The 17,814-nt window shown below is 38.4% G+C and overlaps 1 protein-coding gene across 3 annotated transcripts in view; it reads right to left on the bottom strand.

The window, feature by feature from the left end:
• The window catches only part of FGD4 (FYVE, RhoGEF and PH domain containing 4), a 142,621-nt gene that overhangs the window by 14,570 nt on the left and 110,237 nt on the right, over positions 1–17,814 (bottom strand). For all 3 annotated transcript variants that reach the window (XM_060776796.2, XM_060776797.2, XM_060776798.2), the window contains 7 exons: positions 16,178–16,658; positions 11,496–11,585; positions 8,449–8,594; positions 4,780–4,936; positions 4,322–4,460; positions 3,252–3,310; positions 1,982–2,128 (listed from right to left, as the gene is read on the bottom strand). In XM_060776796.2, the coding sequence (XP_060632779.2) occupies positions 1,982–2,128; positions 3,252–3,310; positions 4,322–4,460; positions 4,780–4,936; positions 8,449–8,594; positions 11,496–11,585; positions 16,178–16,658 (1,219 nt within the window). The remainder of the gene's footprint in view (positions 1–1,981; positions 2,129–3,251; positions 3,311–4,321; positions 4,461–4,779; positions 4,937–8,448; positions 8,595–11,495; positions 11,586–16,177; positions 16,659–17,814) is intronic.

Below are 17,814 nucleotides of genomic sequence, written 5' to 3' on the forward strand. Positions count from 1 at the left end.
AAGGATTCTCCAGGGCTACTTTGATGGTTTAAGCCACATGCATGTCACCTAAATCCTTTGTGGAGCGTATGTGAACTTTCATCATCCCATCATTTAACAATTATTCATAGGCATTGGAATGGAGAAGAAATAACTGTAAATATTAGGGAAAATGGCAGAGCAGAAATGTCAAAAATGTGTCTTCTGATTTACAAGGAACAGAAAACTCATCATTTAATAGACAGAGAAAGACATCATTGGAAAAACAATGTTTTTAAGTGAGTTGGTGTTAATTTTCTGGGCTTTATAGCCATGTTCCAGAAGCATTCTCTGTTGATGTTTCACCCACATCTATGGCAGGCATCCTAAGACGTTGTGATGTCTGTTAGAAACTCGGCAATTGAAGTTTATATACCTGTAGAATGTCCAGAAAGGGAAAAAGAACTCCAGTCTGTTGGAGGCAAGTGTGAATGTTGCATTGACCACCTTGATTAGTATTGAATGGTCTTGCAGCTTCAAAGCCTGGCTGGTTGCTGCCTCGAGGAATCCTTTGTTGAGAGGTGTTAGCTGACCCTGACTGATTCTTGTCTGGAATCCCCCCACCCCCACCACTTTTTAAGTGTTGCTCTTTATTCACTGTCCTGCTTTTAGAGTTTTTTAAAATATTGGTAGCCAGATTTTGTTCATTTTCATGGTTTCCTCCTTTCTTTTGAAATTGTCTACATGCTTGTGGATTTCAGTAGCTTCTTTGTGTAGTCTGACATGGTAGGTGTTAGAGTGGACCAGCATTTGAAACTGCAAGTCCATTAAATGCTAATCAAGGTGGCCAATTGCGACATTCACACTTGCCTCCAACAGACAAGAGTTCTTTCTCCCACCCTGGACATTCCACAGATATATACACCTCAGTTGTCTAGTTTCTAGCAGGCCTCACAACCTCTGAGGATGCCTGCCATAGATGTGGGCAAAACAAACATCAGGAGAGAATATGTCTGGGACATGGCTGTACAGCCCGGAAAACTCACAGTAACCCGGTGATTCCAGACATGAAAGCCTTCAACAACACAATATTTTTAAGCTTTACAAGTATATAGTTGTTTTGCAAAATAAACATCATTTAAGTTCCCTTTCTGATTCTTTTTGCTTTCAGAATGAATGATGGAAGTTTACAAAGAGAGTCCTGTATGGCTATGGCACAGGATGTTTAGGAGAATGCAACATTTAATCTCTGGAAACCTCAGTTCACAAAAGACAACAAAAATTCTCCCTTTTCCTATCAGCCATAAGCATGGTTTAAAGTTACATCTGCACTGAAAGTAGCTACATCACTGTGATTCATGCTACAAAGGCGGTTTCCAAGTAGTTTACATGTCCTGGTTAAGAAGCATTGAATACACACACTTAGCAGTTGTTACAATAAACAGTGTTTAAAGACACCAAGGGAAACTTTACCAGGAAGGAGAGGAGCTTGTGCACATTTACATTGATTTTCAAGGAGCCACCATAATTTCAGATCTACACTAAATCACTAAAATAGATTTAGAGAGACTCCCTCCTGGGCACACAGAAGACTGGATGACTTAGTATCATAGAATCATAGAGTTGGAAGAGACCTCATGGCCCATCCAGTCCAACCCCCTGCCTAGAAGCAGGAATATTGCATTCAAAGCACCCCTGACAGATGGCCATCCAGCCTCTGTTTAAAAGCTTCCAAAGAAGGAGACTCCACCACACTCCGGGGCAGAGAGTTCTACTGATGAACGGCTCTCAAAGTCAGGAAGTTCTTGATTAGCACTGAATGGGAGGATATTTAGTATAATGCCAAGTTTGTAACTTTGATTGTCTTTTTAAATACATTAGAACTGTACCCTCAATTTGCCTCTGACTAGATAGATAGATAGATAGATAGATACTAAAATAGATTATCACAAAAAAGGATAGGGGAAAAACAGACAGGTTATGAATGAACACAAGAAAGAAGATATCAGAGACAGATACTTACTAAAAAAAGGTATCTTTCTTGGGCAGATGTATTCCGAGCAGCAAGTTTTAGGATCTGCCCTTCTTTTATGAGTTCATTTGAAGGGTTGACTATATCTTCTTCTTCTCCCAACATTTCATAAACTTCTAACAACTTCTTCAAGTTTTCCTTTCCATTAAAAGAAATGACTACGTTAATGCAGGCTGAGCAAATGTCTTAATAACAATAACTAAAGCATGAACACATTTAAAGACCTAAAGCATTTCTATAAAAAAAGAGCTATTTTCTGTGATGGTAGATAAGAATTTTGGATAATTTCTGCAGCAGAACACTTTTGGTAGTAAAATATTTCAATCTTTTAATATCATCATTAAATAGCATAAAAGAAGAACACTGAATATCTATTCAGTGAAAAACAAAGCCTGGTGGGTTCAAGCTAAAGTAGGGGATCCTGCGAATCTCTTTCAATGATTTCTAATCCAAAGGATATAGAAATTTTACTTTTGTTGTCTGCCTTTGAGTTATTTCCAACTTGTGGCCATTCTAAAGTGATTCTATCATAGGGTTTTCTTGGCAAGATTCATTCACAAAGGGCTTGCCACTGCCTTCCTCTGAGGCTGAGAGAGTGTGACTTCATTTATTTATTTATTTATTTATTTATTTATTTGAAACATTTATATTCCACTCTTCTCACCCCGCAGGGGACTCAGAGCAGAGAACAACATACATATATATGGCAAACATTCAATGCTGGGCCATAAAACCATAAATACATATAAACATTAAAATCACTTATATCTACTTTAAAATAAGCTGTTTTAAACCATCTCAAAGTACCCACTATTGCCTCACTGCACTGTCCCAAAGGCTTAGTCCAACAGCCAGGGCTTTATCATCTTTCTGATGGACAGGAGGGAGGGGGTTGATCTAATCTCACCAGGAAAGGAGTTCCATAGCCAGGGGACAATCACTGAGAAGGCCCTCTCTCTTGCCCCGCCAAATGCACCTGTGACGGTGGTGGGACCGAGAGAAGGCCTCCCCAGAAGATCTTAGTCTTTGTGGTGGTTCATAAAGGGAGATGCGATTGGACAGGTAAACTGACTTCCCCAAGGTCCCCAGTTGGTTTCTATGGCCAAGTGGAGATGTAATTCAAAGGTCCAACCACTGCACTACACTGGCTCTATAATGGCTTAATTGTTGCAAAACTTCCTACTAATGCCTTGATAGAATTGCCTTTTTCACTGAAATAAAAACAATAATGAAGATTATGCAAAGCAGAAAAACCACTCACCATTTTCCGTATGGCACTATTTGAGTGACTTGCTGCTGTCGATATTATTTCCAGGGATTCTGGAAGATAACAGCCAAGAATAGAGAATTTGCTAGGGCTACAAAATACAAACTGCTATTTCAAATGTTGACTTACTTCATATTTTGTATGATGACTTTTTATATTTTTTTAAGTATACAAAATGAGCCCTGCCACACCAATTTTCCATCTAGACCAACACCCTATATCCCACCCAAATATGTATTTATTTACGATAAATAAATATTTGGGTAAATGAAGGAGACTCAAGCAGCTTACATAATTGGAATTATTCCCTGCCGAAGCAAAAACAACAAAAGCAATTAAACAACAATTTAAAACAACATTAAAGCAACATATCTCAACGTTAGACTACTATTGTGCATAGATCCAAAGCCAGATAGTCAAATAATCATATTCATCAATTCAGGGTCAATTCCAACTGTATTACACAGATAATTATGCTGGGCCAAATACTTGCCCCCAAAGTCAAGTTTTCGCTTGTTTGCAAAATGACAGCAGGGAAGGGGCTGATCGAATCCCACTAGGGAGGGAGTTCCACAGCCAAGAGGCCACCACTGAGAAGGTCCTGTCTCTCATCCCACCCATCCACCCACCCAGTTGCATCTGCGAAGGTGGTGGGAGCAAAAGCAGGGCCTCACCAGAAGATTTTAACCTCCATGATGGTTCACAGAGGGAGAAGTGTTCAGACAGGTAAGCTGGTCTGGGGCCATTTGGGGATTTATAGGCCAAAGCTAGCACTTTGAATTATTCTTGGTAGCAAACTGGCAACCAGTAGAGCTGGTGCAACAGAGGGATTGTGTGTTCCCTATATACTGAAATATTTAGAAAGTTTGGCTCCTAAAAACTCCCCGTCCAGCATTGCTCTGATTGTCAAGGAGTTTCTTTGTTACAGTTGTTTTGAGGCACTGAGCATATAAGTTGCTCAAATATTTTATAGTTTTTAGAGTTAGCCACTTTGAGTGTATTTTTAGAGAGAAAAGGTGAGATAAATATAATAAGAGTAACAACAACAACAACAATATATTTACTTTCAGCATCTTTCCAGTCTAAAGAGTCCTGAGGCAACTTTCTTAGGTAGTCCTTCAGAAGCATCTCGTATCGTGGGATGCGTTGTACTGGTTCCAGCATGTGATGCTGCAAGGTCAGGTTTCCACAGACTTTCTGTTTCTAGAAATCAACAAGCATTTGTTAATACTGAAGCTTCATAAATATACATCTAGTGCAAGATATCTGGCAAAATTATTTAATAATATTCTCTCTCTTTTTTGGCCAACGACTTCGTGCAATAATTTTTAAACTGTACTACTGATACTATCCAGAGGTGTTCCCATTGGCCCTAAATAGGGAAAAACTGGCAGGCAGTGCAAATACAATACAATACAATACAATAAACCAAAATAAAGAGGAAGGAAGCTCGCAGACCAGATTTTTGTCCTCACGGCACACTGGTGGTCTGCAGGCTACAAGTTAAGGACCACTGCTCTACCTGAATATCTTGAATAATGGATTTGAAGAGAGGTGATCGCTCAGTCCATGTTTTCACCAGTTCCATTGCATTGTCAAAATTTTTCACATACTCTCCATACATCTTCAGGAAAGGCGCTAACTTCTGCAGGATATCACTAATCCTGGGGTTTGTGTCCCTGAATGGTAAAAGACAACTTTTGTTTAACAGAAAGATATAAATGAAAACCTCTTAATTCCAAGAAGCCAACTAGTTAACCCACTTTCATGGATAGTCAGTCTCTCTCCTCCCAACATCCCCATTGCCTCAGCACTATAAGAGGGTTTCATGAGACCAGTTGATCTCGTTGCCGCGTGGTTTCGAGGCAACAGTGTAGTAATGAGGTAGTTGCGAACCATATTTTCATTCTTGTTAACCACTTGTGGTCCATGGACCACAGGTTGGGAACAACTGCCATAGCCGCTTTGAGTCTGTCTCCTTGTGGAGAGAAAAAGTGGTGGTCAAGAATGATTTACAAAAAAAATCATGGTTTTCTGGGGAAAGACTTTCTTTAAACTTTCTTTCAAGTTGCTTGTATTTTTCAGTAAAATATTATTAAAATAAGAGGATTAACTGATGATAATACAGGTTCAAGCACAGTATCAATCAAAACTTGATTGGAAACCTTCCAGTTTTATGGTTACAGTGGAGGTGAAGTGGGGCTGCCTGTGCCTCTTCTTAACAAACCACGGTTTAATCACCGCCTCAAAGTGCTGCCTTCTGGCTTGTCAATATCACCAGGGAATTAATGTTCCCCCTCCTTCATGGTCATGGCAAGTTTTTTCTGTAAAACTTCTGCTTTGAACAAGTAAGATTTTTCTTTGAACTTCTGCCCATCATTATAAAAAAATTCTAAGACAGCTCTGCCACTTCAAAGTCTCTTAAATATACTGGTCACAGATGACTGCTTTAAGATAATGTATTTTTGAAAACAGAAGCCTTCCTGCAATTATAGTTTGGCTCTCTTGTATCAAATTGATCTATTTTAGATTGTATGCCTGCAAATGAGCAGTCAACCATTATATAGAATAAATTCACACAACCCCCCTGTTACACCAGCTCCACTGGCTGCCAGTCTGCTACCGAGCACAATTCAAGGTGCTGGCTTTAGCCTATAAAGCCCCTAACGGTTCTCCCTCTATGAACCATCTTGGAGATTAAGATCATCTGGGGAGCCCCTGCTCTAAATTCCACCTCCTTTGCAGGTGCGGTTGCTGGGGACAAGGGACAGGGTCTTCTCAGTGGTGGCCCCTTGGCTATCGAACTTCCTCCCCAGAGAAATTAGATCAGCTCCCTCCTTCCTAACCCTCTGGCTGTGGGACCAAAGCTTTGGATAACAATGCAGTACTATAAGGGAAGATGGAATATGTGCAATCATGACCAGAGCGGCCTCTTGACTAAGATATTGGATTATGTGGTTCTTGCTAATAATTGCTTTTAATGTTTTTGTGTTTTTTAATCTTAAGTTTTAATGTCTCTGTGTATTTTTACTATATGTCTGTTTAATGTTTTATGGCATCAAACTGTTGCCTAATATAAGGCCCTTCTGAGTCCCCTTCCGGGTGAGAAGGGTGGATATAAATAATGTAAATAAATACATACATTCATTTTCATTCAGATCCACTGAATAACAGAGAAATCAATTATCCTGTCACACAATCCAGGATGTTTGGGTGATAAACTTGCTTGCATAGCAATGTTTTATTTTTAAAAGATGGGATTTCATTTCATGCTTGTTACCTAACAATCTTGTTTGTAAACAGAAAGAAGTAAGAATGGTCATACAGTGTTCCCTCACTTATTGTAGGTGTTACGTTCCAGGACCACCACGATGAGTGAATTTCCGCAAAGTAGGCACATACCCTCCCCTTCCCTCCTCTTTACCTTCCTTTTCCTCCTCCTCCATCATCGCCTCCACCGCCTCCTCAATTGCGGGGCTCAAATGGTGGCAAGAAGCCCAGGCGGAGACAAAGAGGATGAGGAAGAAGGTAAAGAGGGTGAGGGGGTGGCTTTGCTTCCCTCCTCACCCTCTTTACCTTCCTCTTCCTCCTCCTCATCGCTGCCTGGGCCTCTTGCTGCTGCTTAGGCCCCATGATGCCTCCGCCGTTTCCTCAATCGTGGGGCACAAGCGGTGGCAAGAGGCCCAGGTGGCAATGAGGAGGAGGAAGAGGAAGGTAAAGAGGGTGTGGAGGGAAGAAGAGTTGCCCCCAGAGGGAAGAAGCAGCTTCAGCAAGAGGCCCAGGTGGCAACGAGGTGCCTCTATCTCTCTCTCTCTTTCACTCAGTGTTCCCTCACTACTTAAATTCATTTTTTGAAAGAAAACGCGAAACAATGAATCCGTGAAAAGCAAACTGAGAGTATGCTTTTGGATTGCATGTTTTTGATAATTGGTTTTCAGGTTGAAATATTTTTAACTTTTTGGCTTTAATGTATAGGTTTTGTTTTATTGTATGTACAGTAGAGTCTCGGTTACCCAACCTTTGCTCAACCAATGTTATATATTATCCAATGCAGTCTGCTGTAGTCAATGTAATTACTACATAAACATCACCATGCTTTTTCTGTTGATTTGTTGTAAAACATGATGTTTTGGTGCTTAATTTGTAAAACCATAACATAATTTGTCATTTAATAGGCTTTTCCTTAATCCCTCCTTATTGTCCAACATTTTTGCTTATCCAATGTTCTGCCAGCCCATTTATGTTTGATAAGTGAGACTCTACTGTGTGTATATGCAGCAGCGAATTGTGCCTACTTGTAAGCTGCTCTGAGTCCCCTTCAGGGTGAGAAGAGTGGGGTATACAAATGGTAAATAAATAATAAATAAATATCTACTAAACACAGTTGTTAAGATATAAAAAAGCTCTTAACATATCATCCAACTTTTAGCTTCTTCAGATTTCAAGACTTTTTTTCTTAAATATGACTTTTTATTAACACCCTTTCAACTATTTTAGTTATACAGTAAAATAATGGAAAAGAGATTAATCCCAAAATACCACTCCTCACACTACACAAAGGTCTTACACAAGGGCTTTTCTTAAAAGCACACAAAAAAAAGGAATAAGATAAAAATGGAAAGGTAAAGTAGTATGTTATTTATAACCAGACCAGAGAAATTATAAAAGAAGGACTTATTCAATATTTCACTTTAATTTCATAATGCAGCTTAAATGATATAACAAAAGGCAACCAAAACAGTGCCCCAAATCTTTATGAATATTTTTTAATTTATGGGCAACCTCTGTATGGGTAACCCTACAACCTCACTATTAAGAAAAAAGTTATCCTATTTGTGTTTCAGCCTATACATGTTCTTATAAAGTATTCTTTCAGGACAACAAACAATGAAGATGATAAATTTTCCTTCAGTAATATGAACAATACATACTACTTCCTCCTATATCTATTTGGAATAGATGAAATCGCTTTTAAATCCCATTAAAAAAAACCCTGTGTGAATATAGTATCTTTTCAATCTTTTCCAGAGTAATTAATATAAGTTTATCAAATCTAAATGAATATTGTGGGTCTCAATACTACAAGGTAGGAGTTTCCCCTTTAAAACAGAATCCTGTTTTAGAACAGGTGATATTCACCACTATCTTCTTCATAAAATACTTCACTCCATTAATTTGCAATAAAGCTTACCATTCTTGCATCCTTTTCTCAAGCTCTGGCAACAAGAACTGACTATGGAATTGATTTATGGATGAAATATTGGAGAAGATTTTGTTAACAACTTCAGCAGGAAATGACCCCCGGTTAGTTTCTTCCATCAGTTTACAATAAAACACCTGCAAGGGAAGAAAAGAGTTCAGTCAGAAAGCACACTCTCCACAAAAACAAAGGAAAAGAAAACATATCATGTATTTCAAGATTTTTACAGCTAAACTGTAGCAAACAAAATCCATTCCTTTGTTACACTTAAGTCCTCCATGATCATGACCTTTCATGAGCTAATTCAAAACCACTTCTGCATGTAAGTATTTGATGGAACAGGCCAACGACAAACAAGCTGGTCATAGGTAAGGTTATTGATATTATAGTTGCATTCTATCACATATACATGCATATTTCATGCAACACATGTGGGACAATTTATTTCACATACAACAACATACATATTCTGCTGATAGGGTCAGAAACAAAGTTGTGTGTATAGCAGCATGATGCATTATCTATATTCACTGTGATTATACAATGTCAACCAGTTAAAGGTATGAATTGCTATTCTGCATGGTTGCATAGTTCTGCCCACATTTACACTACACTAAGGAAATGCTGGATTGTAGTCAAAGTCCAATTAGATAGCCCCCTAAACTACAGTTAATTTAAAGCTTCTGAGACAGCAAAACCATTTTTCATTTCTTTTGGTGGTATCACGAAGAAAGCTGATTCGTAGAAGACAGGCTCATCTGAAATGTGGTGCAGGACAGAATTCTGCAGATTTAATGAATGGCCAAAAAGACAAATGGAATGGAAAAATGTTTAAAAAGACTAAACTGAAGCTATTATACTTTGGTTATGATACTTTGAATTGAGATGCTGCTACTTGCTATAAATCATTCTGCATAAAGGAAACTTCCTGGCACAAATGGAATAGGAAACTCATCATCTCTCACTACACAAATAAACATTGATTCCTCCATTTCATCTTCTACTTTTAAACATGCCACATTTCTTTATTATGACCCAACTGTGAGAATCTGGTTTTTGTGGGTGACCAACTTCAGGCATTGCATCTCTCCCCACAATAACCTCAAAAAGAACCATGAAGTGATGAGAAAATGCTCCAAAGGTGCCAATCACACCTTTCAGGTGATAGATATGAGTAACTATTTTGTTATATGATCACCCTTCTGGCCTCTTTTGAGATCCCATGGAGCTTTCTCAACCCCCGACCTCCAAAGCTGAAGTTGCAAGATGACAATTCAAGATTAAAAAGGGATAGAAAGGAAAGAAGATTGAAGATGATGAGCTAGAGAAAAACATCAATGGGAAAATCAAGTTGAAACTACTAATAAGAAATGATCAAGACAAGGCTGAGGAATAGAGACTGAAAAGCCAAAAAGGGAAAAAATAGAGACAGGTAATTTAAAGGAGTGTGACAGCGTTGCTATACATATGGAATAAAAATGGGAAGAGCTGAAGAAAGCTGAAGGCTACCATCATGAAGGAAATAGTGACATGGAAGAGTGGTTTATTATCTACCAGAAATTAGAGGTTTGATAAGGAGGCTCAAGGAAGACAAATTGCTCAAAATGATTAACAATATATTTGATTTGATCATGCCAGCTTTGGCTTCAGAGTCTAGTAGTTCCCAACCTTTTTTTGACCAGAGACAACTTTTACCAGGGACTACTTGACTAGGGACCACACTCCAACATTAGTACCAAAAGGGTTACCAATCAGTTTTTGATCAACTTTAGATTAGGTTTGAGGTGCTGATTCAGAAAATTGCATTGGATAAACCACATCAGCTCTAGTTTCTGATACAGAACATATGCCATGGTCAGTGACAGGGAAGGAGTGGTAGGTGGCACAAAAGAAGTGGAAATAAAATAAAATAAAATAAAATAAATGGAAAGAGGCTCACAGACTACATTTTTGTCCTTGCGGCCCACTGGTGGTCCACGACCCACAGGTTAAGAACCATTGCTTTAATGCAAAGGAATACTTGTTTAACTTACTAACAAATTGCTTCTCATAAAATCTTAAGCAATTGCATACAGTGGTGCAGCTAACAGATGTAGTAAGTTGTAACAGAGAAAAGAACTTGAGCAGCAAGCAATTTAAAGCTAATAAGATATGTCAAGTTTGTACTCCAAGAAAGATAGTTATGCTAAGCTCTTTATATTTCACATTCAGATAGAAAATTCAAAAGCTAATGTTCTCTCTCCTTTTCTTTCACACACACACACACACAGGCTTGTTAAATAAAAAAATATTATCTTTGAACTAAATTCATGATCCAATGACCTAGAAAGGGAGTTATTAACTGTGCAATCATTGGAGATGAAAAAGACTTCTAGCAAAAATCTACAGACATTAGGAAAAGAAATGTTTTATTGCGAGAGAGAGAGAAGAAAAGAGAGGACTGATTCAGAAGAGCAAAATTGGAGTTTGTGGGTTGTGTGACATTTAAATGGCAAATACAGTTTTTTTGCTGGTAGAACCTTAATGAGTTCCATCATTCGAGCAGAGGATATGAGTAATTCCAACGCATGTTATTCAGCCATTAGTCATCATTTGAAGTGAGATGCTGAAATGGGCTGCTTTTTTTATTTCTATGTTGCAAATTCATAATAGCTTTAATAATCAGTGTCACCAATTTGTTGTTTCTGAAACTGGCCATGAGGGAAAGTTGCACAAAGGGGAAGATGGCACAGGAGAAACTATTCTTGGCGGCTGTGGGCCAAGCCATTGCGGCACAGGAGATGCTGCACATGAACCACAAGAGGAAGTGGTACAGAAGTGCTGGGGAAGGTATATTCATAATTCAGAAAATTCAGAAAAGCTTGCAAAAAAGTGGAAAAATTAACAACTACAGTTGATATGTAAGATTACCTCAGTGCTATCCACATGTTAACTTAAAAAGAGACTGTGATCAAACAAGCCTTCCATGCCAAAGGTAAGATTTCATTCTATATTGTTGAAAAATAATGTTTTTCGAATAAGAAAAATTCCATTCTTACCTGATCCAAGAGAGCAAGTCTGCTAACATATGCTCTCTCTGTGTGCAAAAGCTCATTAGCAATCTTGTAACACTTCTGTTCGTTTGTCTCCTAGAAATACATACAGCATTATTTTTACATTAAAGACATTATAAGTGAATTGAACATGTTTCTCAACATATATCAAAACACTAATTCTCTTTTCCTCCATTCCAAGCAAAGTTCTAGGAAACCAGAGGTGGAATTCATAGAGATATGGATATGGATCTTGAGCCCCATTTCTTTTCCACTCCAAGTAAGTGATCTAAAGAGTTGCAATAAAAATAACTGTAATTTAAGATAACCCATGGCTCTCATTTTTGGTTCACAAATGTTGGGAGGAACAAGGTATTAAGCTACGGTTTTGTTGAAGGCTTTCATGGCTGGAATCACTGGAGTGTTCTAGCCACTGTCTTTAATTATGTGGCACTACACAGGCTTGTGTCCCTATGTACAGTAAATTCAGGTTGCATTTAAAAGAGACTAAATCCTAAAATGGGAAGATGTGTGCATCAAACATAAAATCAAGATAGTAAAAAAAAATGCACATTTAAAGCAAATTGGGGGGTGAGCTCCCACTGTTAGCCCCAGCTTCTGCCAACCTAGCAGTTTGAAAACATGCAAATATGAGTAGATCAATAGGTACCACTTCAATGGGAAGGTAACAGTGCTCGATGCAGTCATGCAAGCCACATGACCTTGAAGGCATCTACAGACAATGGCAGCTCTTCAACTTAGAAATGGAGATGAGCAACACCCCCCCCCCCAGAGTCAGACATGATTAGACTTAATGTCAAGGGGAAACCTTTACCTTTACCTTAAACGATGTGTAGAAATGAAAACCCTAGTGGTACAGCAGTAATAGATGGAATAAAGAAGAATTTTTTCAACCATCTCAGTTTAGTTTCAAGATATATTATGGCACATGTGTCGAAGTCAAGACTCATGGGCTGAATCCAGCCCACCATGTCATTTTAGCTGTCATTCAAGAACACCTGGGGACCCAAACTGGGTAAAAAACTAAAAAGCGCCCACCAGAATGTGTGTGTGTGTATAGATGTATAGTTACTCCATCTATAGATTCAATGCCCCTTTGAAGGCAATCATAAGGTTAATGTGGCTCTTGTTGAAAATGAGTTTGATACCCACAGATTATTGCATTAGAAACTGCTTTGGTGCTTTTTAAATGATATTTGCAAGGAATATATTCCTTGTGTTCTGCTGAACAGGTAAGCAGGACTCCATATCACATCACCGGGATGGGACTTGGGGACATTGATTTACAATGATTCTGTTCTTTCTTGATGGATCAGATTCAGAAGGTAGTGCAAGGAATTCCTTGTAAATTTCTTGATCAATGACGTGTTAAGATGAAATCACTAAAAGAGCTGTCAGGATTTAGAACTTATTGCCACCTGTATCCCTATATCAACAAGAGCTATTTCTCCTTTCTAACAAATTTGGAATTCTAAAACATTATCTAACATCATTGATTAATTTGACGAGGTTGAACAAACTGACAAAGGTGCCAAACAGCCTGGAAATATATATGATTAATTAAAACTGGCTTGCAAACTATGGCAGTTTCTAGAGATGTCTGGTCTACTTTAGCTACATTCCATTTGGATTACAGGACTATGGGCTACATGGACTGCCTTTGAAGGTTACGTGGGAACTTCAAAGGATTCAAGACCTGCATTTGATTACAGGGAGCATACAAATGCCTTGTTATGACAGCTATATACCAGTTTGTTTCTTGGAAAAATTCAAGTACTGAATGTGACCAATAAAGCATGTACAACCCAGGTCTTGGCTATGTGGAGGCATAAATATTTTCTAGTATGATTTTTTTTCTTAGGACCTGACATTGTCAAGAGATCTCTTGCAGTCACATTCAATGAGAATGCCTACCTCACAACCTCTGAGGATGCCTGTCATAGGTGCTGGTAAAACATCAGGAGAGAATGCTTCCAGAACATGGCCATATAGCCCAAAAAACCTACAACAACCCAGGAATGCCTACCTCTTTATAGTGTCCTTCCATAAGCAAGCAAATGACTTTTTAAAGTTCTGGTAGGCTTTTGAAAACTGGTTGTAAAGAAATGGGTTCAACAGTATGCTACACTGTTTCTTTTTAACCTAGTTTACAATGACATCTGAATCAGCAATCTTTAGTTAGCATCTATCTTCCAAACCTGAATCAGAATCTGTACTTTAAAGCAAGTTTATAATTATAATTTGAAGAGTAAGCAATCACAATTATTTTCTGATTTGACTCTAAATAAGTAATGGCGTAAATGGGAGACCGGGCAAGCCTGCTGCTAGTCTAAAAGTCATGAATGAAAGGGAGGATAATATAAACTGAACAATAATTTTCACCTCCTTTTATATAAAAAACACTGTCACTTTCTTATGCTTTTATATTTCTGATACATTCAGAAATGTCCCACAAGAAATTGTAACGAATCCAAGCATTTCCATGGTATAAACATTGAAAAGATAAGGCATATTGCATCTTCATGTGTTACTTATAAGCATGCCATAAGCCAAATATTTTACATGTATTTGATTTTACTGAAATGGCTGAACCTCTCCTGATTCTGCCCTGGCTTTGCTTGCTGGGCTAAGCACTTGAAACATGTTGACATGGCATTCACATAGATGTGAAAACAGATTCCTATAAGACTTGTAAAGAGGACTGGGTATTCTCTGACATCAACATATGCAAATGCTTGTTAGGCTTTATATTACATTCTGAAGTGCTTTTGAGTTATTGCAAGCTAAAGACTTTTCTTAAAGTTATTTGTATGTACAACTGCATCCTGTCAGCAAGTGATTCACACTTCTTATTGTTCTGTGTAAAGTAATGCTAGTCTGCTGGATCAGATTCTGAATTTCCAGAACAAAGGCACTGGAAGAGCATTTTTCATGACTACAACAAGATCCACCAATCAAGCCAGGGGGATGGGTATCCTTTTGTATCTGCAGATCATGTCACATTTATAGTCTATCTGGGCACATTCATCTTCTTTTTAATTCCAAATGAGCTTCCGCCCCATCTCCTTGCTTTCGAATCCATTTTAATAGCTGGGTGAAACTGGCATGTCAGGTCAGGGATTCAAGAATGCTGACTAGGATTATAGTGTGAATACGCACTCATGGCCTATGGATATCTGCAGACTTATGGATATCTGCAGAATATCTGCAGATATTCTGAACTACAGTTGCTATCATATTTCATCACGAATTCATCACTGGCTATAATGGGGCGGGGAATTATGTGGCCTTTAAATGTTGGGTTGTGACTTGAACCTGTTTTATCATTTCTGTGCTTCACTTCCTCTCTTCTTGAATGTGCCAGTGTTCTGTGAGCTTCTGTTAGATGCCCTTTGCACTTTACAGCAGCTCCAAGGGAGTGTCAAATCCCAGTGGGAAGCTAAACCCAGAGGAAAGACTCATGAGAACAGCCCCAATGATAAGGCGGCAGGCCATTAATTTAAGCCAGCTGAACCAAAGGGTAAGTCTGAAAGCGGAACCGTACAATTCAAAGGCCACATGGCACAACATTAGTTCATCATCCAGAAGGTGAGAGGCTCAGACAAAACTGCTTCCTTCTATTACTTTCTCCAGGTCTTTGCCAATTTCCATCCTATATATATATCACTGTGCCACCACCCTGACTCTGCCTTGTCCTGCATATTACTGCCAAAACCCATTTCATAATTTGGGTGTCCTTCCTGTGCAGATTGGCCTTCAGTATAATGTACTGAGGAAAAGACACACATTAAACATTCCAGCCATTTCTGCTGAGTAACAATGTACAGATGCACAATGGTGTACCCAATCAAACGAGAAGTCTCTGGAATGACAGTTGGAATCTTCTTTGGTAGAGAAGTCTGCTAAGTAATCTCCTTAACCACTGCTTTCATATTTAGCTTAATTGTGATACCCTCCTCCTATCACCTGTTTTATTTGAATAGAAGTAAAGTAGAGTCTTGCTTATCCAACATAAACAGGCCAGCAGAACGTTGGATAAGTGAAAATGTTGGATAATAAGTAATTTAAATGTCAAATTACATTATGATTTTACTAATTAAGCACCAAAGTATCATGTTTTACAACAAATCAACAGAAAAAGCAGTTCACTACACAGTAATGTTATGTAAGTAATTACTGTATTTACGAATTTAGCACCAAAATATCACGATGTACTGAAACAGCTGTGGATCTGGGTGGAAGGCAGACTGCAGTGGATAATACAGAGCATTGGATGAGCAAAGGGTGGATAAGCGAGACTCTACTGTAGCAGTTATTTTGTGAGTTTTGCACCATGTAAACAAAATATCAACTCCTTAAAAACCCACATAAACTGAAAGTATAGCAAAAAAGAGAAACATGTGGCATATTGTTCCAGTCTTGTTGCATGTTGTTCAAATTAACATTGAGTTGATGGCATTAAACATTTACCAATTTTATGTTTTATGTTAGGAAGCTGCCCTGAGTTCCTTTGGGGAGAGAGGAGGGTTTAATTATTATTACTATTATTACGATTACTACTACTACTACTACTACTACTACTATATTGTTAAAATGAAATACATTAAAATGATTTCAAATTCACAATGTGGTAACTTGTTTCCATTTCTTTCTTTCTTTCGACTTACCTTTGACTCTACACTTGAGTCTCGCTTATTGTGCTCCTCAACCTGCTTATCATCTGTATTGGTAATCATTTCCACAGTTTCTTTTCCAGATGGAAATGTATTCACACTTGGGGTCCGGCAGCAGCTATTGATCATTTGTGTTTTACAAGATGCTGTGCTTTGCAATGAGTCCATACAGTTGCTTTCTCTTTCCCCGTTTACCATGCTGTTGTTAGACGAAGCATTGTCATTTTGAATGGCCCCGTTGGCCTCATGGATTGATAACGTGCCGTCCCTGCAGTCCAACTGGCCCTGTGCTACTACTCCATTGGCTGTGCGGTTCTGTACATCCTGAGAATGATCCGTACCATTTCCCTGCTTCTGGAGAGGATGCTGGGTGAGGAATTTTGGCTGAGGTGATGATGCTGATCCATGCTTTCCTTGAGATTTAGAAACATTTAGAACAGAGAGCTCTTTCTTCAACTCACTAGTAATGGATGAGCTAAAAAAGAAAAAAATACAGACACTTAAAACTAGTAAGCAATAACATTTACAGGAGCTGGATTTAAATACAATTATTGCTCTCTTTGCCAACAAAAGAGAGAATTGTTTAGTAAAGGAAATTTGTTTTAAAAAATAAATAAATAAACAAACAAACAAATAAATAAATGTAAGCCTTTTATTAGAGGCTTATAATGACTAAATCCTATACACACTTTTGAGACATAACTGGATGGAGCATACTCCATATACCACTGATATAATCTGCAGTCAATGTCTTTTGCTATCATAGAATCATAGAGTTGGAAGAGACCTCATGGGCCATCCAGTCCAACCCCCACCAAGAAGCAGGAAAATTGCATTCAAAGCACACCTGACAGATGGCCATCCAGTCACTAAACACTTCTTACAGTGAGGAAGTTCTTCCAGACTTCCCTACCTAATCTACCAAAGCTAAAAGCAGAATACATGTCTATTTAAATCTAGGTCTTTGCAAAATATATATGAAGAAGAAATATGTGTGAGGAGAGAGGTGGCTGCAATTATTAGAGCAAAATGGGGGGTGAATCTTTCCCATGTCCCCCACTTGCCTACCTTAGAAAAAAGGAGTATGGGGTAGTTCAGGTGTCTTCTCCACTAATAATTACCATGTGTATTAATACATATGTTTAGAAATGTTAGTCAAAAATCGACCCAATCAACCTGGTCAAAATGAGTACTTTATTTTAACCCCTATCAAAAATGGAACAATGGCAAAAGATGAGAGTTTCATCTGTCCTGGGATAACCTAAAAGAAACACTGACCTCTATTCTCTCTGCTGTGGCACCAGTTCTGACCTTTTTGAATGGCAGTGGCAGCCAGGGACACCTGTACCCCTGAGTTGGCATTGCTGCTTCCCCTTCTCTGCAGAATGACTCTTGATTTATCCAGGGGTTATTTCAAAGTCTATAATTTTGGCTTCAAGATCTGCTTTTCATTCATAAACAAGGTCAACTTACACATTAATATATACTGTTCCCCTGTCTAAAACATGTGACCACACAATTCCTGGTATAAATAATAGTTTTACCATAATCACAGGAAGAGTGCATATTCCTGCAAGGTGTGGGGTTTGAGTGAATGACTTTTGTGGTCTCTTACAATTCTATGATTCTAG

Source organism: Anolis sagrei, chromosome 5 (genome assembly GCF_037176765.1).
Source record: "Anolis sagrei isolate rAnoSag1 chromosome 5, rAnoSag1.mat, whole genome shotgun sequence".
Classification (NCBI taxonomy): Eukaryota; Metazoa; Chordata; class Lepidosauria; order Squamata; family Dactyloidae; genus Anolis; species Anolis sagrei.